The sequence below is a fragment of the Lates calcarifer genome, linkage group LG6 (genome assembly GCF_001640805.2).
Source record: "Lates calcarifer isolate ASB-BC8 linkage group LG6, TLL_Latcal_v3, whole genome shotgun sequence".
In the NCBI taxonomy this organism is placed as follows: domain Eukaryota; kingdom Metazoa; phylum Chordata; class Actinopteri; family Centropomidae; genus Lates; species Lates calcarifer.
This window is the reverse complement of record NC_066838.1, coordinates 23,936,612-23,960,308: the sequence shown is the minus strand read 5'-3', so window position 1 is coordinate 23,960,308 and position 23,697 is coordinate 23,936,612. Positions and strand designations below refer to the sequence as shown.

General features: G+C 43.4%; 1 protein-coding gene across 2 annotated transcripts; it reads right to left on the bottom strand.

Moving 5' to 3' along the window:
- src (v-src avian sarcoma (Schmidt-Ruppin A-2) viral oncogene homolog) lies at positions 1 to 22,566 on the bottom strand. 2 transcript variants are annotated; one of them, XM_018693921.2, is made up of 13 exons: positions 22,149 to 22,566; positions 7,649 to 7,910; positions 7,418 to 7,517; positions 6,374 to 6,391; positions 5,620 to 5,718; positions 4,325 to 4,428; positions 2,828 to 2,977; positions 2,521 to 2,676; positions 1,944 to 2,123; positions 1,405 to 1,481; positions 1,134 to 1,287; positions 715 to 846; positions 1 to 513 (listed from the first exon to the last, which is right to left on the bottom strand). In XM_018693921.2, exons 2-13 carry the CDS (start codon positions 7,899 to 7,901, stop codon positions 305 to 307), a joined length of 1,632 nt encoding a protein of 543 aa, XP_018549437.1. In that variant the 5' UTR covers positions 7,902 to 7,910; positions 22,149 to 22,566; the 3' UTR covers positions 1 to 304. The 2 variants fall into 2 exon arrangements, with proteins under 2 accessions (XP_018549437.1, XP_018549514.1); XM_018693998.2 differs by lacking the exon at positions 6,374 to 6,391 and having other exon boundaries at positions 22,149 to 22,565.
- Positions 22,567 to 23,697: the final 1,131 nt, after the last annotated feature.

The following is a 23,697-nucleotide window of genomic DNA, read 5'->3' as shown; positions in this document are numbered from 1 at the left end:
TTGAAATAACAGGACAGTTTAGTCCCTTCCTTTGAAAACAGTCCCTCTTGGCTGACATGGTGGCGAGTGTTGAGAATGACTTTGGAAAGAGGCAGGAACTGAATGTCGCTGATTGTTTTGATGTCCCACTGACAATCCTTGATGTCAGAGAGTTACTGATTGTACCCAGACTGCTGTCGGCTTTCTGCCCCGTCATACTGTACACACATACCCTCACTCATACTTGTCCCATGCACTCTAAAGCAGATGCACATGCTCAGTTTTGCGCATGCATAACACATGCACATATCTACGTTCAGCCCAGTTACAGGTTCTCTCCCGGCTGGTACTGAGGCTCCGTGGAGGTGAAGTAGTCCTCCAGGAAGCCTTGCAGGTACTCGAAGGTGGGCCTCTCCTCGGGCTCTTTCCTCCAGCAGGTCAGCATCAGCTCATGGAGGGATTCAGGGCACTCAGCTGGGCACGGCATCCTGTAGCCACGCTCTACCTGGTCTAACACCTCCCGGTTCACCATACCTGAGAGGGCAAAAAGAGATGTGATGGTGGCAACAAATAATCACAGTCACGTGACTGCTTATGACTAACAGACTCATAAATGCTGTTGATGCTGGAACATGACGTCAAGACCTGCACCTGACTCTGATGATAAAGCCACTGCAAATAAACAGACTAATTCCCTGCTGTGTCACAAGGCCTGAAAAATGACATTATCCTTGCCTGGATAGGGCACCCGGCCTTTGGTGGCCAGTTCAGTCAGCAGGATCCCAAATGACCAGACATCAGATTTAATGGTGAAGCGGCCGTACAGAGCAGCCTCAGGAGCTGTCCACTTGATGGGAAACTTGGCCCCTGCAAGAAGACGGGTTTATCAGCAGGTTAAAATTAGATTATTGTAGCACAGACTGAAACAAAATGTCACATCAGCTGCATGAATCCTAAAGTTTGCTGAGGTGTAACCCCATACAAACAGATGCTACATCAGTGGTTCCCTGTCTGCTCAAAGACATACTTCTGTTACACAAAATTGTAAAAGGTCTCAAGCTAAAACAGTCACGAACCACTCAGTGTAGCACACGGAGAAACAGTGTAAATAAATCAAATGCTATGAGCTAACTTGTGCAGTCCTGTGGTCTTACCTTGCCTGGCAGTGTATTCATTATCCTCAATGAGGCGAGCCAGACCAAAATCAGCCACTTTGCAAACCAGGTTATCTCCCACCAGGATGTTAGCAGCTCTGAGGTCTCTGTGCACGTAGTTCATCCTCTCCACATACGCCATTCCTGATGCAATCTGAGAGAGATGCAACATTTTGTGACTGTCAACACTGGAGACACTCCAGATACATGTTTGAATGGATTAAGTGATAAAGTAGAAAATTATTGCTTTTTTTTTTTTTTTTTTGCTAACCTGTGAGGCCATGTCCACCAGCTGGGGGAGGCGGAGCATCTTACCCATGTCACCTTTCAGGAAGTCCAGTAAGCTACCTGTTAGCAGGGACACGTACAGGTTAATATACAGCAGGTGTTGTGTTTTATTTGCTGTTAATTTCCTGATGTGCAATCTGTAATAATAACTCTGTCTGTGAAGATTCTCAGTCATCCAGGTCATTATATTTCCTGTGTAAGTGCTTGCTTGCTTAAGGTTCTTCAGTTGTAACTGACTGTTGCAGAGTCCCAAACAATAGTTAAATATAACAATGCATGTTTTAAATATCTTTGCAGGCAGTAAACACATCATAGCTTGACTTAATTTAATTGATTGGCTCCCTTCATAAGCAAATCATTCCAGTCGTGCAGGTTTTCAGCATTTCACCTGGTAAGCCTCCACTCAGCAGGTTTACCTCAACTTAATTTTAGAAACAGATGCTCTGCCTTTCACTGCCCAGGAACATCAGAACTAATCCTCACATTCTACAATCCTTTGAAAAAACATCAGTCAACACTGACCTTGCCCCATGTACTCTGTGACGATGTAGATCGGCTCCTCAGATACCACGGCGTAGAGCTGAACCAGCTTTTCGTGTCTCAGTTTCTTCATGACCTGAGCTTCCTGGAGGAAAGCCTCGGGGGACATGGTCCCAGGCTTCAAGGTCTTGATAGCCACACGTGTTGTACCGTTCCATGTTCCTAATAAAAGGAAAGCAATTGCCATCAGTATCGATTGTACTAATACTGTAGGTAAGTGATAGTTTCCAGATGAGAATATGCTGTATATTTGCACCCCTGCAGTATCTGAGAAGAATTAGAGACTCTTTTGGCTCACTGACCAGGACCATGATATAGAATATTTATTCTTAAAATGTCAGTAAACTACAATAACAGATGAAATAAAACGGAAGATCCAATGCACTTTTCAAAAGTAGATTTTAAGTTTAAGTACATTATGCATTTTTATCTTCATTTTTGTATGAGGAACAAGAACATTTTCAGCTACTATCTCCACAGGAAGAAAGCCTGCAGAAGCACTTTCTATTGTTATGTTGTGGGATTACAAGTTCAAGAAACAGATCAAAACACGACTTACCCATCCAGACCTCTCCAAAGCAGCCCTGTCCAAGCTTAAGGTCAAGACGCAGGGACTCTCTGGGGATCTCCCAGGCATCCTTGGCTAAGCCCTGTGTCTGAGGCTTCAGTACAGGACAAATGTCTGTTAGGCTGTGACACAGCCCATCAGCATGCTCTGAGGGACGCAAGTGAAGACAGAGTTTGTGGTTTAAAAAAAAATCAAAACAATCCAGCCTCTCCTTAATTGCACCATAATCCTCTGAGTGTACAAGAAACAGGGAGTGTCTGACTAAATAAATAAGTAGGAGAAAACTGTGTGAACTCACTCCGATAGTGATTAACAAGCTGCTGCAGGGCGCTGAACTGTGTGCGTGATGTGATGTAGAAGCCTCCACTGTCCAGCTTCCTGATCTTGTAGTGCTTCACATTCAGCCCTTTGGTGTTATCATAGTCCAATACAGACAGACAGTAAGCACCTGGAAAGATTAACAACAAATATGATAAGGAAATGTAGCACAATAATATCTGAATCACATTCAAAATCACAAAAAAATTAAAAGAGATTAAATCATGATAAATCTTCTGGCATTTTTTTGGGACAGTTTGGTTATTACGCCACCAGAGGGCAGTGTCAGTCAAGTGAAAAAACAGTCTGAATCACAGGGCAGCCCCAGGCGATGCCTCCCCCTTCTCTTAATGTTTGAACTGGGTGATTTAGCCCGTGGTTGTACGGTCCTCAGCCTCAGCTCCACACTGACCTAATTCTGTCTGGCTCACCCACCTAGTTCCTCTCCACGGCTCGCACTCACCCATCACCTCGATTTCTGTCCATCCCTCCCCACCTTGTCCCTTTTCTCATTCCATGCAGAGCTTATTTACATATCCCATAATAGGAATCCTGTAACGTACATGTGTACACACATCACACACAAACACACAGAGCCAGCAAATCCCATCAGGGGGCTGTGTTTGCTGCAGCAGAGCAGCTGCCTATCAGAACTATCTCCAGACTGAGTCCCACAGGCGTCACATCCAACCTTTTTCCATCTGCCTGATTCGTCTCTCTTCTGTACCCACACTGCCACTCCACTGACACTGTGCACAGAGAATCTGCTTTCTTCTCTTTGGTGCATTTTTAGTAAGACATGTCATAGAATTCAAACTGTGCTTCATGTTGAGATCTGAACATTTTACAAGTTCATTAAAACAGAACATGAAGGAGCCTACAAAAACACTTCTACATTTGAAAACGTCCTGGTAATCAGTGCTATAAAAATAAAGCTGAGGCAACTATGTTTTCCAGGACAAAATGTTCTTAAGGTAGGATTGTTGATCAATAACATAGACTAAATAATTACATCTACTTCACCTGAGAGTTTTCACCTTTACAAACTTACTTACTCATACTCTGTTATAAAGAAAAACACTACTCTTCAATGACATTTTAAGAATCCCCAGGCTGTTGTTAGAAGATGCCAAAAGTCATAACACTCCTCTGAGCCTCTTTAAAAATAGTTCCTTCGGTATCGTTTTAAATGTTTTGATGTAGGCGCAATATAATACCTGAGTTTCAGTACAATATTAAAAATCAGAAAAAGGTGTTGCCCAATGCAAGGAAATGAAAATTTGTCCTAGTTTTAGGAATATTAATATGTTTTTTCCTACAAAACCCCTTAAAGTAAGTAAAGTAAGTTTCATATTTTCAAAACTCAGTGCTATGGACACAGGACTCAGTACGTATTGAGGTTTGAAAAGCCCTACTGTCTAAAGAGGCAGAGTTAAGGATGAGTTTGCTTCTTTCTATAAGCAGTCCACACACTTACCTTTGGTGGTCTCACTCTCTCTCACCAGGAAAGTCCCTCTCCTGTTCTCTAAACTTAGCAGCAGCCTCTCTGAGTCGCGGCGTGTGATTTTGCCAAAGTACCACCTGGTGATGTCGAGAGAGAAAACACGGGACACAGGGGAGCAGGTTGGTGACGGGAGGAAGATGTGTGTGGGTGGAAGAGAGGGAATGACGAAGCGAGGGTGAGTTGTTCGCTTGTAGTTTCAGAAAGTAAAATTCAGTCTTTGCATGAGCCATTCCAGATGCAATGCATACCAATGCCTACAGTACAACAGCGGCTTACCTGGACTCTAGAGTCAGTCTGAGATGACTGGTGGAGCAGGAGGCAAAGGTGAGAAATGGAGGTGTTACAAAAAGTTAGTTTGTTAGTTTTATTGTTTAAGCAAGCAGGTTAGATTAGCAGTGCATGCCTCAGCAGTAGAAAGCAGTAAATGTAGTACAGTCATCTTAAGGAATACAGAAGAGTATTGTCAGTCTAAGTCTGCTTAGACGAGAAGACTGACAGTACTCTCATATGGTAAATATGATGCTACAGCCAGCAGTTGGTTAGCTTATCTTAGCATAAAGACTGGAGACAGAGGGAAAAAACAGCTTGTTTGTCTCCGTCCAAAAATGTTTCATTTCATTTATTTATTTATCTATTAGCACAACACACTTTAATCAACATTTTTGTAAATGTGCCAGTGTTAACCAGTTGGCTAATTTTCAACTGCAGTCCTTTGGCAAGATGTTTCCACCCACCAGCAGGGGGTTTATGTGCATGACTATTTCTCAGCCAGGCACAGTGACTTCCAGGAGTCTTGTTGTCACAGCGAGGCTCCCAGACATCCAGCTGAGACTTTTGGAAGTTACTGTAGCTGGAGAAATAATAATCCATAATCCCCACACATAATAAAACCACAAATTGTTGTTTTGATTCTACAGGTTTTGTATTAAATAAATGTGAGCTTCAGCGGTGCTGGTAGGTGGAGCCTGGCTAGTTTTTCCCTCATTTCAAGTCTTTATGCTAAGCTAACTGACTGCTGGCCATAGCTCCATATCTACTGAGAGAGAGGTACTGATCTATCGTCAAACTCTCAGCAAGAAAGTGAAGAGGCGTATTTCGCAAAATGTCAAACTATTCCTTTAAGAGCTCATTTCACATTCACATAGAGACAAACAGCTAGAAACTTCTTAAAAATCCAACATTTGAATGTTAATTCTTCCATGCACTTTGTGAAAAACAGATAAAAGAGACAGAGCAAGACAAAAAAAAAAAAAAATGGAGGGGTTTACTCTTCTGCCTGGATGGAGTCGGATGGAGCCACATAATTGCTGGGGATATAACCGCTCTCTCCAGTGGTCAGGGAGCGCGCCAGCCACCAGTCCCCTTCTCTGCAATGATCAAAAACGATAACACACAGCTTCACAGAGGCTCGTCACACATCCAACACACAAATAAAACAGTTCTTGTGACTTGTAGGGCTGGTGTTTATCAAGAGTCTCAGGGTACAGATCGAGTGATACACACCTTAACGTCTACTTTGTGTTTTTGCATGAAACCACTACAATAATTCAAATCAAGTAGTTCCTACAGTGACTGAGCTCTCTGCTCCTGGAGAAGCTTGATAAATATAAGCCCAAGTGTCTCTACTGCTAAAAAAATAATACTTGGAGGTTATGTAATTATATACAAACATGCATTCATGTGGGTATGACAACAGGGAGGGATGGTGCTTATAACCTAGACTTTATCAGGGAGTGAGCTGCGGTAGCTTTGAAGCACTAGGTTCACTTAGAAAATATGAAATGAAATTATGATTTGTTTACATGAATTGCCTCCAGTTGACCTGAATTGATTATAGTGCTGCAAGGCTTCACACCAACTCCCTTACTGCATTAAGGGATGATGGGGAATGGGCAGAGTTATGTGGTTTGAGCCTCTCTAGTGAAGTGGTATTACAGTGCAGAGGTATATGCTTTAGGTGATCCAAACACACAGGCAGACAAACAGCACATTCAAATAGAATTCCAGAGAAGCTTCACAAACCTGCAGTTCACCTTCCTCCTGTAAAAAATGTGATGTTGATGTGACAGAGAAACGGAAAAGAGAGATGAAAGGGAAGCAGTGAGAAAGAAAGGGGGTTAAAGAAATACAGAAAGCATGTTATGAGCAGTGGCAGAACAGCAGAGTACACAGAACAGACTCATAAAACGACCAATACAGTGCATATGATAAAGCTTTGAATTGAAAATATTTAAACCATTACGTAACTTGGAGTTGATGGAGGAACAGTAATTAGAGTTAAAACATGGTTTTAGAGAAAAACATGCAGTCATGTCACTGTGCATGGCTCTATTATTATATTTAACTGGACCAATCAAAACTGTGAAACCCTGTTAAGTAATCTTAGAGTTGGTTCATGGACTCTGGGTGTACTTGACCCAATAATGATCCAGGTCTTTGGCTTAAGGGGCCAGATGCAGTGATAATCCACTATTGTCCTCAGATCCTGCCTTCTAGGTCAGTAGTTTGTTAACCAGGCAAGCAGCACTGGGGGTGCAGCACTATGATATATGGTTCACTGCACCTCTATTGATTCACAGAACAAGCCCCTAGTTTGAAAACAAGCATGTCTCCCCTTAAACAGGTTAGATTTGCACTGAGTAACTAGGTCCCGCAGTATCTCAGGATACATGTAGCAGTAAACAGCCATGACCTTTACTGAGGTGGATTGAGCACTCAGCTGTAATTAGTCTTAGTGAAGCTTTTTGTGAATGGAAGCAAAATTTGTGCAGGAATGTGTCAGCTGACACAAAAATCAAGCCTTGCTGAGGCGTTCCTATGGTGATGGGAGGTTTCAGAGAGACGGTGAGGTGACATTTTGGGGAGCAGAACAGCCAGTCAGACAGCTGAGCAGAAACTCAGACGATCTGTGGTCGTGTCTATATGCATGTTGCTCTTCAGCATCTGCACGGTGTGTGTGTATGAAAAAGGTGATGCTGGACTATTCTCGAGTTTATTTGTGTTTACATGTGTACGAGAGATGAGTAATAAAAACCAGGGATGTGTGATTTTCAGTGTTTTCCTTACGTGTTGTTGACTATCTGGAGGCGTTCGCCCTTCCTGAAAGACAGATCTGAGGCTGTTCGAGACTCATAGTCATACAGTGCCACGAAGGTCGTCACACCTCCTGGTAAAACAAGAAAGATGGGCTTTTATCATGGAACTGCACACTGTACGAACAGGTCTACCGTAAAACAACCCACACATTAAACCACTAAATGTAAAACGAAGCCTAAGGCATTGAGCTGATGCTCTCACCTGCTAGTGTGATTCTGTTGGGAGAGGTGACACTGTTATTGTCCACACCTCCAAACAGGGCCAGCTCTGCGTTATTGGCCATAGATTGACTCCCACTGATACCTCCATCCATAGTAGGGCTACGGTTGGGTGTTAAGGACTGTTGATTGGAGTTGAGGTGGTGGCCACCAGCCCCTCCTCCAGAGCTGAGGTTGCCATCGAGGCTGCGGGTTCGCTGGCCTCCATCCTTGGGCTTACTCTTGGATCCCCCCATGGCCAAGGCCTGTGTATCCAAGATCAGAGTAAAAACGTCTGTGAGACCCCAGTTTAAAAAGAAACTTCATTAAAATTTCATTTCAAGGCACTGTAACAGATAAATGACATCATCATTTTGCATTTAACACAGTAGACTTGCTTTCTTATATCATTTTCTTAGAATACATTCTCTGGAAAAATTCCTCCAACTGCCACAAGGCCAGATGCAGAAACCAGAGATGGATCGGCGACCACGGCTCTAAACCCACTGAGACACACTGTTATGCAGACAACATGAAGCCAAACTTCCCCATGGACTCTTGGAGCAGCTGCCACTCTTTGGTTTCAACATAGACATGAGATCCACTTCAGCACACTGCTACCAGCACACACACACACACACACACACACACACACACAGCAGATATGTCATACATGCCGGTATGCACATGTGTCAGACACAGATGCACAGACAGAAAAATGCTCCAGCATTTTGTGGTGGCATTGTCATTCTTCTGGCTTTATTCACACCGATCATTTAAAGATGAGTTAGTTTATTTATTTTGTAAGGCACCCGCCAAACCTTATTCCCATCCATGTCACTTCAGTCATTACATGGGAACGAAACACAGCTGGGATACTTATCTCTGTGGCTCCGGAGAGACTCAAAATGATTCAGATATAACAGTTTTCAACATCAGTAAGATGGTAGTGAGCAATACTTCAGACACTGTGCCAAGACCTCATGAGAACAGACCAAGGTCAAGAGGGCAGCTCTGGATTGTTGTGGCTTTTCTCTGTGCTTCTTCATTTCTGAAGCTTCCCCGCCCACTCAAGCTCATGAAGTAGCTCTAATCACAGCTTAGTGCGGCAAAATCATTACACTAAGCCAAGGATAATTTAGGGACTCAAGCCTGTGCTATCATGGTTAGATATAGCCACAGGGAGTCCGTTAGGAAATGCTAATTTACAGAAAACACTAAGGTGGGGTAGCAGATGAGGGTCAGAGTGGATGTGGGTGAGTGTCAGACTACTCAGCCCTCTGCCAAGATCCTCTGTCTGACTGTTACTATTTAGGAGGCCGTGCATCTGTTGGATCCAGCACTGGAATGAGCTGGTGCATGAGCCCAGTCTCATTCACAAGCAAAGAGTCTAATCCTAAACAACAGACAAGCTACAATACCACGGCTAGCAGGCGGGCTCGCAGTCACAGCGATGCAGTGACATATGGTGGAAAATGTGTGACACAAAGAAGAGCACAGTTCGCTAACCACACAAGGGAAATTAGTGAAGCTGTCACTGGTTCTTGTCGGTCATTTTGGATGCTTGCTCGGTTCTTCCCCTGCTGTACTTTTCAACAGAATGGATATCTGCCAGAGGAAGGGAAGCAGAGGCATCACAGGAGACCAGGGTTTGTTTTCAGTCAGTTTAGGAGATTCCTATGGAGGTACAGTATGTGCAAGTGCACATGTGAGCTCATCTAGAGGAGCAGTGATGCAGTGCAGAAATAAATATTAAAACAGGAAGACACAGGCAGAAAGGATATGAGATGAGGAGAGGAGCAAGAGAGGGGAGGGGAGCATAATACGGGGGTTCATTTACGCTTGGCATCATGAGGGGGCGAGTTGGGGGAGGAGGGTGAGGAAGTGAAGAGGGGTCAACGGGGCCGGACAGTTGATATCTCCCCCCCAGGGCATGTCTGCATAAAAAAGGGGGTCGCATCCCAGTAAGTGTAACTGTGCGGGCAGGTTGACACACACAGACACAAGAAAGCAGACACAAAGATGACGGGTGGCTCAGGGAGTTGCTCTTTGTGTGTTTTGTGTTCTCCGCCGGGGGGGGGGCTGGCTGCATGGTTAATAAGCCATTCAACGCAGAGCACAGCAGAGGCGCTAACTCTCTGATCTCCAGTCGCCAGTCCCCAGATCCACACAGATAAGACTCTCACTGAAGAGATGTCACCTCAATTAAATAACTCATATAGTGATTACATAGCACACTATGTGGACAGACCATTCCTCAGTTATGTTGACTTATGCTGAATGTTGCATCTGATGTGGTGAACAAACGAAAGAAACCCATTTTACCCTGTTACACATTTAAAGGTTGAATAGAATTTGGTTCCTTTGGCAGACGTGTCCTAATACTCAGACCCAGACTTTGTACCCAGACAAATACACTGAAAACTCCCGGAAAGGGAGAACTGAACCAAGTAAACATGAAACAGAGCATTAAGAGGGGCTCTGGCCTTACTTCACACTCGGTTTCCAACAAAGCCATCTTTTGTCAGCTCACAGCAGGCGGCACAAACAAGACACAGAAGTGGCCTGTGGCTTGCAGGCTGCCAGATCCTTGCGTGTTTTAGCTCTAACAACCAGTAGGAAATATGGAAATGAAGGAAATCATGAAGCCAAACAATGTCATGTTTTGCAGGAGAGTAAGTGGAATCATGTCTGCGTGTGTGTATCATCTGCAGTAACTAATGATAATGAGAGCCTGACTCTGGCCTAATAGCACTGAGGTACTGTAACAAGCACCTACTGTCTGAGAGGCAGAGCAGCATGAAAATCCCTCTGGCGAGGCGGGGGTGTGGTTGGGTAGGTGGGTGGGGGATTTGCTTAATTATGCATAAGATCTGGCAATGAATTCCAAATCCTTCACGTCTCCTGGGCCTTTGGTAAATGGGAATAGTCTTTTAATATTGCTGCTGGGGTTGTTTCACCCCCCTCCCACAAACACACACAGAATGCTGCATATCCCTGTTTTGCTTCCTTTTTCATTTAATGTGAGAAGAAAACAATAACAATCCCTGAATGGTGTCCTCACACTGAAATAATAGAAAGAAAGAGGTGTCATTCACCGATCAGTCTTTGTCAGGGTCCATTTCCCCCAACAACACAGGCTTTGTAATGAACTCTACTGTGCTCTGGCTCATTTAAAAAAAACCTTTTCATCTTTTGGGAAGGATCAAACAGTCATGAACATCAAAATTAAACAAGCTTGCTTCAGATATTCTGTATGTGGTCTTAATGAGAGATTTCCCAGTATGAAGCTGCAGCAAACTGAAAGTAATACTGAGGGAGACAGTGAAACTCTGCTATGTGAATAGGCAAGTCAGGACCCGTATGTTGCAATGACAGCTACAGTAGACCCCTCACTTCTACCTCTACAGTGCTCCCTGCTATTAGCCTGTGGTCATGGATTGGGCATGTTCTGACAACCTACCTTCACTAGGAGACCAGAGTCTTTAATGCCTCAGGCAACAGAGATTAAAGGTCACAATTAAGCTTCTGCTGTAATTCCATAATTACAACAATGAAACTGTTGTATTGACACGTTGTATTTGTGTCACACTGCATAATGACAGTGTTTTAATTTCTCTCCATTCACCTTCAATGACTGATGAAGTAACATGGGATTAGTTAGAAAGCCCTCTTCTTTTTTTCCTGGAAGCCTGAGTAATCGTGACATTAGCATTTCAAGGTTCTATCATTATTTTTTTGTTGAAAATTAGCTTCTTCGTGACATTTAAATTATTGAGTGCTTCTCCATTTTTGCGTTAATTGCCCTATCATTTCTTCATCATGTTACTTCATTGCTCATTGTCTGAGATTGAAGGAGATATAATGACAAAATCCAGTGGCCACATATTTTAGTTAAGATGGGAATCTGACATGTGATTTACCATTTAAATATTATTATGGAATAAAAATATTACATTTGCAAGATGTGGAAAACACCAAACTCCAATGACTGCACCCAGGGTGGTTAGGTTAGGTAGTATGCTAGCCTTAGCTTAAAGCTAATAGCTGCTCTGTTTTGATGCTCCAACATCTTAGTAACTGGGTTTGTTATAGCACATAATTAAGTCAGTAGCTAAATCCAATGATTATGAAGAGATAACATAAACTAGTCTTGCTAAAAAGGTAACTAGCCTAGCTTAGCCGCATAGCAGTAACTTCCATAATGCTTGTAAGCCTTATTTTAACAGAGAATAAATACATTTCCTTTATAGATTGTGCATTTCAGCAGACAAACGGTGATGATAGTGACTACATCCCATGATCACACACTGACAGTGACACCCTGAGCTTGGTCACGTAAAAGGTAAAGGTAAATTTAGGAGCAGAAAAGCTAGATGATGGACACGTCTTGCACAGTGTACTAGCGACAGATTAACATTTAGTCTCTGTAGGCCTCCTCCACACGCCCTCTTCCTTCTAGCTGAGTGAACAAAGGTGCCAGACTGTTGGGAGATAACATCCTGTTTTTATTGCATTTGCATAAGCAGACATCAAACGTTCAAAATCAAATGTGTGTGTGCGCGTTTGGATTATGCGTACATGTGCTGGAGAGCGTGAACTCAAGTGGATAAATGGACAGGCTGTACTCATGGTCAAAATCAGGATAGTGCAAACATACTCACACTTGACCGATTACGACCTCATTCCAAAAGGGTTTTGCGTACAACAGCAACTGATTTAGCTCAGGGGAGTAGCCTATGTGTGTGTGTGTCTACAGGGACACGTGTATTTTCCTGTGTGAGCGAGTGCATGTGATCCTAATGTCAGCCTGGTGGATGTATTCCTTCATCTTAATGCTCTCTATGTAATTACTATGAGGAGGGGAAAATGGGGAGGCTTTGGCTCCTGCGTCAACAGCCACCAGTCGCAGCATAATCCAGCCCTGCTTGTTCTGTCCAGATTATCAACATCTATTCCCTAATCGTATTCACCAAACGCTGTGATGACATTCCATCTGGGGCCTGCAAACAACACGGGCGCTGCAATGACAAGACAGGATAGACCGGTCAAACCACTGCTGCTGTTGCTAGTCCTCCAAGCATTTCTCTCCTTTCCTGTCTCAACAAATCCATCTGCTCTGGGAAAACAACCAAAACAACCCTTTCCACTGTGAGCACCTAGAACAGTTTCCAAGCTAGTCACGCAGTTTGATTGAGTAACTTAATACTCATCATGTATGACAACAGGTGGGCTGGTTCCCGGCTGTGAGCAAACATTGGGTGTAGTTGAATGTCATCTTGTTTCTCTTCTCCTTCAACAAACATGAATAGAGGAAATGGATGCTTGGAAGTCTCCCGCTCAGGTTTCTGCAACTGAGTAGCATTCATCCACACTTCCCATTTTGATACCCATTAGGTTGATCATTACAAAGAGCTAACACAGCAGCGAGAATGTCATAAAGCTGCTGGCATTTCACCTACTTTGTATTGTAAGCGCACATAGAATCAAACTGTGAACCGCTCAGTCCCAGAGAGCTCCTCCATGTTTGGAGGTCTGAAGGTAAACACACGCCCCCGATGGCAGTACTTTGCTGAGTCCTGGATAAAGAGTGTGTACCGATCCCCCTCCTGTGTTCCTGTCACGGGCAGACACAGGGATGGGGAGGTGGTGAAGTCAATATTTACCGCTCCACACACTACACACACACACATACAGCCCGGCCGTTGCCATGGAGGCGATTCCAAGCATTCCACAAACCAACAAACTGCACAGATAGTTGCACACACACTTTCTGGGCCAAAACACTCAGAGAACACTGCATGCCTATCTGATGAAGAAAAAGGCAAGATTAGCTGAGGCTTCGTCTTTCTAAATTATGTGCGATGTCTGTCACTTCCTGAAAACATTTGAGCGAAACACAAAGGAGGAGGTATGACAGGGAAAGAGAGAGAGAAGGTGAGATCACCTGACAAAAATCTTTCCGTTATGATGTTTTCGGTTATACCACAGGAAGATTCCCATAAAAACATCATGTTTACCCATTTTCCCAGCCTCTCGGGAGCCTGCAGTGCTTTGGCTTCTATAATAGGATCAGAGGCTATGAGCCCTTATCCCTTTCACTGTGTGCTTGTGTGTGTGTTCATTTCCCACCACTGGTATTTTTTGCTAAAAAAGCGATCTACAGTGTTTTCAGATCACCTTCTGTTTGCCAAACATTACAGCTAACCCGACCTTAAAATCATATGACATCTCTGGGCTCATAGAGCTGAGCAGCTGGCCACTCTATCTAAAACCCCCATGCTTACAGAGGAATTTTTTTTTGTCCACTTCCAAACAACAAACACTGCTGGCACCAACTGCAGGTTCATGGATTTTCTGTTATCCCCTGTTCCTAATCTGAGTATGACATACATCAAATTATTTTGGGATTGAGGCTCAGTCAGAAAATATCTGGGCCATTTTAGATGAGGTGATCTGTTGATTTGTCTGTTAAAAGAATAGTTCAACATTTAGAGAAATACACTTAGTTTTCTTGTCAAGAGTCAAATAAGAAGATTAATACCAGTCTTATATCTGTTGCTGATTATCTTAGCTTAGCATAAACAGCAAGCCTGGCTCTGTCAGAAGGCAACAAAATCCACCTAATTAACATGTTATATCTCCTTTGTTTAATCTGAACAAAAACCTGAGTGTAAAAACGTCAATTTGGAGTTTTACAGGGAGTTATACATGGTACTATTTCTTAGCTAGTGAGCTTTAGAGGTGCTGGTTTTGTTTTCTCCCACTAAGATCAAGAGGAAGTGTATTTCTCAAATTGTCAAACTATTCCTTTACGAGAACAGGGAGCGATGTGGACTCTACCTTTTCCCCTACTTTTAATTCATCTCTAGCAGCCTGATCTCATCCTCCTTTCCACCTTCTGTCCTCTCCTTCCACTCATCCGGAACCCACTGCTCCACCCACTCCATCCGCCACATTATGTCAAAGCCCACAAGGCAACACTTGAGCCCAACACTTCTACAGTTCTACAGGCAGCACTGTGATTAAAATGGGAGAAGTCGTCATGCCACTGTGGAACACATTTAAACACGTCATACAAAAATTCACCTTCCACACTGACATACGCAGCCCAGACCTGTCCAGTCACATGACATGCATCGAAACTGAGTCATACAGAGTCAGAGACTGTACCTGTGAGTGTGTGACTTTACTCACAACGTGGATGTCTGCGTCCTACGATCATTTCCGATGAAACATCATCATCAAAGTGAAACAGTAAATTGCGTCCTACACTGAAACCCTCGTCAGTATGATATCTTTGAATGTGGCTCTCTGGAGCGTACAACAGGGAAAAAACACTGAACACTTATTTGCACCTCATTCAACTGAGACCTGCGACTAACTTTCCTAGACTGGGTGTGACGGGGACGGCTTAGACGAGACAGAGAGAGGACATTACTGTAATTTCCCCTGCTTAGCTCATCGGGCTTGTTAGAAAACAGCAAATAAATTCCAGTACATTAACCAATAGCAACTATTGCACAATTAAACATTTTACAGTGTCACGTTTATAAGGAGGAGAAAGCATAATGTCAAACGGTGCATTAACCAATCGTGAGCAAATGAACCTCATGGTAAAACACATGCCCTGTTTTATGGCCCAAGGTGTCCCAGCTGTTCCCTTCGTGATGGAGCAGACAAATCCAAAAACAGCAGCAGCTACTGTACATCTCTCCTCCTGAAAAACTATGAGATCTGAGGCATCTGTGGTATGCATAGTACTGTGACTGCGGTGAAAGGACCCGCGGGTGTACAGTGTATTGTGTTGATAGTGTGAGAATCCGCATATTGTTCAGCTGTGGTGTATTAAATACCAAGAATAGACAGAATGGTTTTACTACTGTTCTTGACTCACGTCCAGGTTGTGCTGCTTCACGACGACATCAGCCTCATATCCTTTCCTCTCTGCACCCCTGCTCTGCTGCTCTCATCTAAATATGGTCATTATGTGAACTGAGACTGATGAGCTGTGGTCATGTGTTCAAACAAGAAATGGAGAAGAGGGAGAGGGAGAGAGATGGAGGAAGTGAGGAGAAGAAAAAGATAATCCTCAAGGGCTTTGGCAACCCCCCCACTCCACACAAGTCTTACGCCCTCACGCGCAAGACCCCCCCCCCGCCCTTGTGCTCTTTCCACCGATTCTTTCTCCAATCCTTTCGGCGAGATTTCCAGAGGGAAATGGTGGAAATAAAGGATTTCTATTCCTCTGATGTGTCAGCCATGTGTCACGTGAGAAGGAAAAACATCACTCTCCTGCTTTCCAAATATTAGTGAAGTGGTAGTCAACTCAAAGAGGTGGTGAGGCATTCCTGCTGAGAGAAATATCTGACACTGATCTAAAACTCTTTGATTGGTTACGCTGTGACAAAAATATTAGAGATGCAGCATTAAAAAGCTCTTCAGAGAGGACTGCGGTATCATGTAGGCCTATGTTTTAATGCTTCAGAGCAGCTATATGTAGCCTACAGTGAACTCAAGTACTGTGATAGCAAACCCTTTAATTCACCTCTTCTCATCACATTTCAAAGAAGCAGCATTTGATCTGCTCCAGTCTACAGATATTCCCATGTGCCTCATGCTTCAGTAACCTAGGGCTTTCACCGTTTAACTTCTCATCAGCACAGTCAGGCAGTAAGAGAAATCAGTGCGGCTCTGAAATCTCAGGCCTAACCCAGCGGGGATATATATACTGTATAAATGTATAATGTATGGAGGAGCAGTTCTGCAGATTAAATAAAACAGAAAATGCTGGATCACAGTATTCATAGCAACACTAAACATAACCATGAAAACATGTTCAAAATTGAGAAAGTGAACCAGGTGTGCATGTGCGTGTGTATGTGTGTGTGTTGTGGCATTCCCAGGTTTGTTGCAGCAATGCGACCGAGCCCAGTCATGGCTGAGGAATGCAAAGTGGAGGACAAGGCAGGTTTCAACTCCTCTCCTGCTCATGCAGCCCAAAGCAGGAATGTACGTGGAGCAGGTAGAGACACCGTCCGCCCAGGATGTTCAGAAGCACCAGGCTGCCTCGAGCGACACATGCCACCTACCCCAGCGCATTCCCTTTACCTTCTGTCAGGGAAAAGGGAACGCGGCGTCAAGCAGCCAAGTTTCACACAAAGTTAGAATAAGAATGCAAGTCAAGGTCGCAGCACACACTGTGGCTGTTCATCCCACCATGAAAAAGCTCAGATTGTGTTTATTGTCAACACAAAATTAAATGTGTCATATGCTGCTGCTGATCATCAGCTGATTCTAGCATTTCTGTGTCTCCTAGATCTCTATTATCATTTAAAAATGTGTATCCTTCAACAATGACAGAGGCTGTCTTCACTGACTAAACAGAATATTTAAGTGTGGAAAAGAAAGTGTCTGCAAATCCTTCAAGACATTTTAAGAACAGCAGAACAGTACAGCCTCTGTGCTTATGTGCAGATGCATAAATAAAGCATGCTGTTTCAACATCTCTATAGCTGCTTTGGCTGAATTCAAACTGAGAACAAGACACAAAGATTCCAGTATTGGGGCCTGCTTCCTTGGAGATAGACAAATAAGAGCAGCAGAGAAGCAGAAACACCCACCAGCGTTTGTCATTAAAATTTTAAAATGTGCTCATGTCACGCTTCATCATCAAAACATAACTGCTCCCTGCCATGACATTTCCATAACAGATTGGAGGGCAAGGCCCCCAACACTGAAGTGATTTCCTCCATCTCTTTTAAACCACCCCTTTGTTCAGCAGGCCCTGATTTCAATATTCAAATGCAGCTCACTGGGGCGGTGAAGCACAGAACGAGACGCTGGCTGCGAGGCAATCAGTAGAGAGCAGAGAGCTGGTGGTTTGGTTGGAGCTTTCATGAGATACAGAGGGGTGGGTTCACTAACCTGCCTCTGCTGGGAAAGAGGAAGATAACCCTGCTCTGAATCTTATCCATACTCACATCAGAACAGAAAGGGGTGACACCGGAGACTAGATATTGCACTTCCTACAACCTCTGCCACACCCACTGAAAGGTCACTGGTAAAGGTTTACTGGCCACAAGTTAACACGAATAGTCACATTTGTCAGATTAGAGATCAGTAAGGTCACCCCAGCACAAAAGGTACAGTACAGAGGTGATCTATCATGATAAAACAATACAGGAATAACAATCCTGTCACCGTCCATCAGTCCAGCTAAAAATCCAACTAGGTGGACAGTGAGCGTCTCTTCCAGCACAGAGTGCAGAACTGTTGCTCCAAAACAGGCTGTGAGCTGCAAAGCCAAATTTGAAAGTGAGAAATCACAGCACTTGGCAAAGTAATGAGTGAGTCATTGGTATTGTTTAGCAACCTCCCACAGTTTTATTATGGTCATTCTGTGATATGAGACATTAAAAACATCAGTTATTGGACCTTTCATATAAATGCAAGACCAGAAGTCTCAACTACTTTCATGTAAGACTGCAACTAATGATTATTTTCATTATGGATTGATCTATGAGTTATTTTCTGAATTGATCATTAGTTCCATCAAAAGTGAAAAATGCCAACCAAATTTCTCAAACCATTCACTTAATGTCTTTTCAAATTGCTTGTTTACTGCACCCACCAGTCCAAACCCAACAATATTCAGTTTACTATCACATAAGACAGAAAAGGAGAGATGAGAGGTTAGAATTACACTTAAAAATTACTTAAAATATTAGCTGCAACTGGGGTAAGCAGAGTAATACTTAGATTTGGGCAAATTTCTGTCCATTCACTCTTCATTCTGATTCTGCTTTTCCAAGTCTTGTTTGGCTCAGTGAAAAGAACTGAAAGCATATTGTGTGCTCACATCCCTAAATGCAGATTTTGTTGAGGAAATTCCACACAAACATATTTATGTTATCTTGTTATGGTCAGATTAGGAGATCTGCCTGGGCCTGAGCTTCAGGGTTGATCATCTCTGTGAGTAAATGATCTGCATAAAAACTCCCATGTCAACATATACGACAGCGATTCTCAGAGGATGGAGAGCCTCACGTTTTTAGAGCGGGAAGAGCAGCATGTGCTCTTCCCAGCATCTCATCATCCTGACCGGACTCGCACAGCTGCGCCTACACAAAGCCACACATAGAGCCATCTTTCTAAATGCCAAAGACGCTTTTCCTGTCACAAGAAATGTGCACGGAGCGATGGGAATGAGGGTGTGAGAGTGATCGCTTTTCCACAGAGGCAACAGTGGGTGGATTGAGGGGAGATGCATGGCCTGTGTCACCCTGGCCCATTCCCAGAGCAGAGGGACAGGAAGTGGCCAGGGATCCTGGGAGGATACAAGCCCTCCTCTGTTTGTCTGTATCAAACCACTATCAGATACTTCATTCAAATGGCCAGCAAGCACAGGCCCCTCTGACATAGAGCTTGGAGAGATATGTCAGGGCGCTTCAGTTCTGCATCCTTATCATTCAACTGCCTTCACTGGGTGCAATGGACAGCTGTGTGACTTCATGTTTGAGCAGCATGTACATCCATTTCTCTCCTGTGGTCACTAATTCAACACAGCATCTTCTTTAAAGTAGAATTTGCATGGACGTGAAACACACAGCCTTTAGGTTTATGCCTGGTAAAGTGTACAAACAAAAGACTGATACAGAACTAGGCCACTGACACATAAAGCCATAAACAGAGAGGGATAGACATATAAAGCCTGACAGGATGTGAGGGACATGAGACAGAAAGAAAGAGTGAGAGAACAGGTGGCACTGGCATTCCCATGCTCAACCGTATGTCCTTGAACGTAGCTGGGCACTAATTAGCACCAAATCTGGGCCAGAGCGACAGAAGTTTAGTATCTGCCACATGAAAAATTCAAAGGCATTTGTCAGCAGGGAGCCATCACAAATCTCATGCCCCCCTTTCGAGTACACAGTCCCTTCTCTCTTCCTCTCCCTTTGGAGTATATCGCACATCTCATTTGCTAACTGAAGAGGGGTTGATGCTGGCATCAGACAAGTGTTTTGTTTGTTAAGTGCTCCAAAGCCAAAGGGGAATATTGTGTTGTTTCAACAAAGATGTAGCACACTACTACCACAACTACTATTACTAGAGCCCTGATTCTCTTACTGACATCTTCCATCACGCAATTTGTCAGCCTGTCTTTTTACTTCTGTTCATCTGGCCAATAAGCTAGTTCCTCTTCATGATATCATAAGCAATTACAATATGTCCTCAGTGCTCAGTGCCAATTAATCCTCATCTGACCTAAAGGAAAGTGGGACACTCGTCAGATCAAATGATGAACTCAGCAAACCGCCAGCTACAGTGGAGTCTGTTTAATGCAGCTGCTCAGTTCAATTCAGTGCAGTTAAGCACAGAGGGAAATGTACACATCACTATCATAATGCTTGGCTGGCATGCTGGAGAAACAAACAGTCTCTTCACAGGACCACCCCTAAATGGTCCCTTTTCCATCCCTCTGAATAGGTGCACAAAGGCAATTTTTGAAAGTGGAAGCAACTTGTCTTAAAGCCACTGGTTCTCCAGGGCCGGATAGCTGCGGAAACAAGCAGTTCATTGATGCCAAGCACAGTGTATCACCCTGACAGACAGACCACTCCAGTATAAGGGGGAACAAAGGGGCCAGTCCACAGCCACGTTGCCAATTAGCAGGAATTTCAGCCTCAAGAGCCACTTTCCACCAATCTCATTGGAGCTGACATAAACATCTACAGCTTTCACTGGAAGGCATTCATGGGATTCCAAGGAGCATTAGGTTCCCTCTGTGGAGCCTGAAATCTGGCAGTTAGAAAGTACAATGAACCATCTCGAACCACTTTGAGAAACACTTCTCACTCTCTGGTTGGCTGCATCCCCTGGTGTAGGATGCATGCTAATAGCCTGGTGAAACTGGCAGCATTTGTCTTGGCTTCACAGTAGGTGAAAGCGTTTATCATGAACCATAAATCCCCTTGAGACCACGTTTGATGACGTGACTGAGCAGGAGAGAATGTAAGATAAAGACGAGAAAAAATGGGCACCGTGCACGCCCCGTGGTGTTTACACGCAACAGGGCTTCATCCCCCAGCATCAGTTTACATGTCATTGGCCCAATATTCAGTTTAAGGATATTGAATCCATGGGATAATGTGTTTTTGCCTGTCTGCTACCAAACATCCTAATTCCTTCAGGAAAACAGGCAAAATCTGCGGAGGATTAGTCTAATGTACAACTGATAATCAAATGTAATGGAAATTTTATTTTCATTAAAAAACTATTGATGTGTCTGAAATGTGTCTCTGGAGAAATGTTTTAGATTTCAGAAAGGATTACTGAGACAGGAAAAACAACATGTGAGTTTATGCACAATATTTAGGTTTTAGGCAGATCAAAACGCAGCGACAACACACTGCAAATAGTGGTACAGCTGGTTTAAGTGTGTGTGTGTGAGTGTCAAGCACACAGGGGCTGTAAAAAGAGTTGTCTCAACTATTGTGATAGAAAAAATGTCACACAGTGCTGATCCTGGATCAGAAATACAACTGGGAGAGTCAGGACTGATGTGTACAGTGTATACAGGCTAATGAGTGGTCATAATGTTGAGACACAAACAATAAGGAGGGAGATGGATTGAATCTATATGTTCAAGGACACAAGTTACCTCAATGAATTACAGACTATACAATTACTTAGAGGTCTATGCATACCTAGTCTTTTCTATTATTAGTTACCACCACGTTAGAGTCAATATTTGGACCTTTGAGTCATGTTGAGTGGGAGAGACTAATCCCAAGCATATGACAGCCATGTCTTTAAAGTGTGTGGGATCCTGGGAAGGAAAATCTGTGGCATTCAGAGTGAACAAGCAACAGCAAGTATGTCCTGTTACGAGTACATACAGTATACCTTATTTGACTCAGAAACAGAGTAAAGTATAGCAGGTAGCCCATAAACACTCTGACTGCAGAGCAACTACAGCTGCCAAGTTTCTGTTTGTCTTGTGAGGGCTTGCACCCAGGGAGCCATTTCTCTTCAAATCGAGGATGTGCACAGGGAAAAGAGCTGTGAGATTACGCTGTATGTGTCCCAAAAGCATTGCAGACAGGGGACTGCATAGTACAGTATGTAGCCTGAATCAGTGACTGCAGTTTGGATTTTACAAAAGCTCTGATGAGTCACTGTAACTCTGTGAGTCTGTCTGCTACAGTTGTAACCGGTGATTTTAGTGAATTAAAATCGAGACAACTACAGCTGCAGGAGATTATTAACAACAGCAATTATACCTGTAAATGTACCACATACAGAGCTGGAAGTTCACTGTAAATTTAGGTCACACAGATGTAAATGTTATACTTCTATGTCATCACGACACCCATCTCCAAACAACAAAGTAATATGCTTCACTGTTGAGATCAAACCCCTCGTTCATTTTTAATGAAGCCCTGTCTGTCTGCCTGTCATTACTGAAGCAACTCGCACCAAAATAAGTTCAGGCTACTCACCCCTGACGCGCAGGTTACCGGAGATTTGGCGTCGTTTCTTCTCTACCGATCAGACAGGCGGCTTTCGCATCAAACCATTAATGAACTGATTAGAGAGACCAAAAGCTCACAGATCCTAAAACCGGGGCTTTGGAGCAGCAGCAGCGGAGACAGTCGGTGCCAAGACGAGCGACAGAGAAGCGATGAGGGATCCCATTCAACTGGAGGGGCGGCCCGGTGAGGTCATGACGGGGAAAGCCTCCGAAGCTAGGAAAACATGCTGTCATTCACATACAGGCTGAATGAACTACATTAAAGAAGAGAGGTCCGAATATCTGCCTGCTCTGTTGAATATCTAACTCTCGCTTTTCGTGTGGCAGTGACCGACAGGCAGCTGCTGAGCAGGATCACCGACTCATGACCAAAACACTGGGATGTGATAGAGGCAGGGAGGGGAGGAGACTTCAGCCTATTGTCAAACTCTGATTGGTGGGATTGTTTCATGCATAATTGACCTGTGATTTAGTTGAATGGCGTTTCATGGAGGCTCCTCCCTGCCTGAGAGCGCAGTTTCAAACGTGGCTCAGTGTGGAGTTATTTATATGATCTCTGTTCATGCCTAAAATGTTGTCATAAAAGCATGTCAGTGTTTAAATGAAAGGCTTATTCTTTGATGATTGTATTAAATTCAGATTCGAGTGCTGACCTCAAATCAGCGATATCTACTGCAGCCATAATCTAAACTAACTGAAATCAATTAAACACTTGGAATAAAAGGAAACATTCCTACTTCCTACTATTCCTTTTTTAAAAATATCATTTCGTGATAAAAAAAAAAAAAAAAATCAAGCATCATCTCATCATATATGTGAAGCTTCCCTGTATTCCTGTTTCCCTGTGAAAACACAATGCTGCCACCTACTGTTCAACATGTCCATAACACATGTATGTGTTGCAGCACTGGGAGGAAAACACATATGAAACACAGCAGCACCCAGTGGTGGAGGAAGTGCTCACATCCTTCACTTAGGCAGAAGTTGCTGCACTTAAAATGTACGTAAATTATCAGCAAAATATACTAAAAGTATCAAAACTAAAGTCCTCATTATGCAGCTAAACTGCCCAAACTTATTATTATGATCAGTATTAGTGGATTTTTAGTACTGAGGCATAAATATGTAAAGCGTTTCATTGTTGTAGCTGGTTAGGTGGAGGTCATTTTAACTACCTTATATACCAGTTTGGATCAGGAAACAGAGGCAGAGGTTGGGAAATGGCTAAAAGAATCCATTGCACTCTGCTGTGATAGAATATTCTTTCATCCAGATGGTTGGAAGAGTCTTTGCCGATTCTAGAAATAAATTCAGAACATCAGTAAGTGCAGTTATGTTAGCATCAGTTTCCTTGTGTAAGATATAACTGCAGGGTGCTGCTGTGTAGCATTGTGTATTCTTTATTGTATTCTTTTCTCTCTGGCTGTGTGGTATGACACCATATGTGCTGTCACTGGTACTGTTCAACTGTTAAATGTTGTTCTGATGTTGCACACCAGTTTCCCTCTGGGATAATA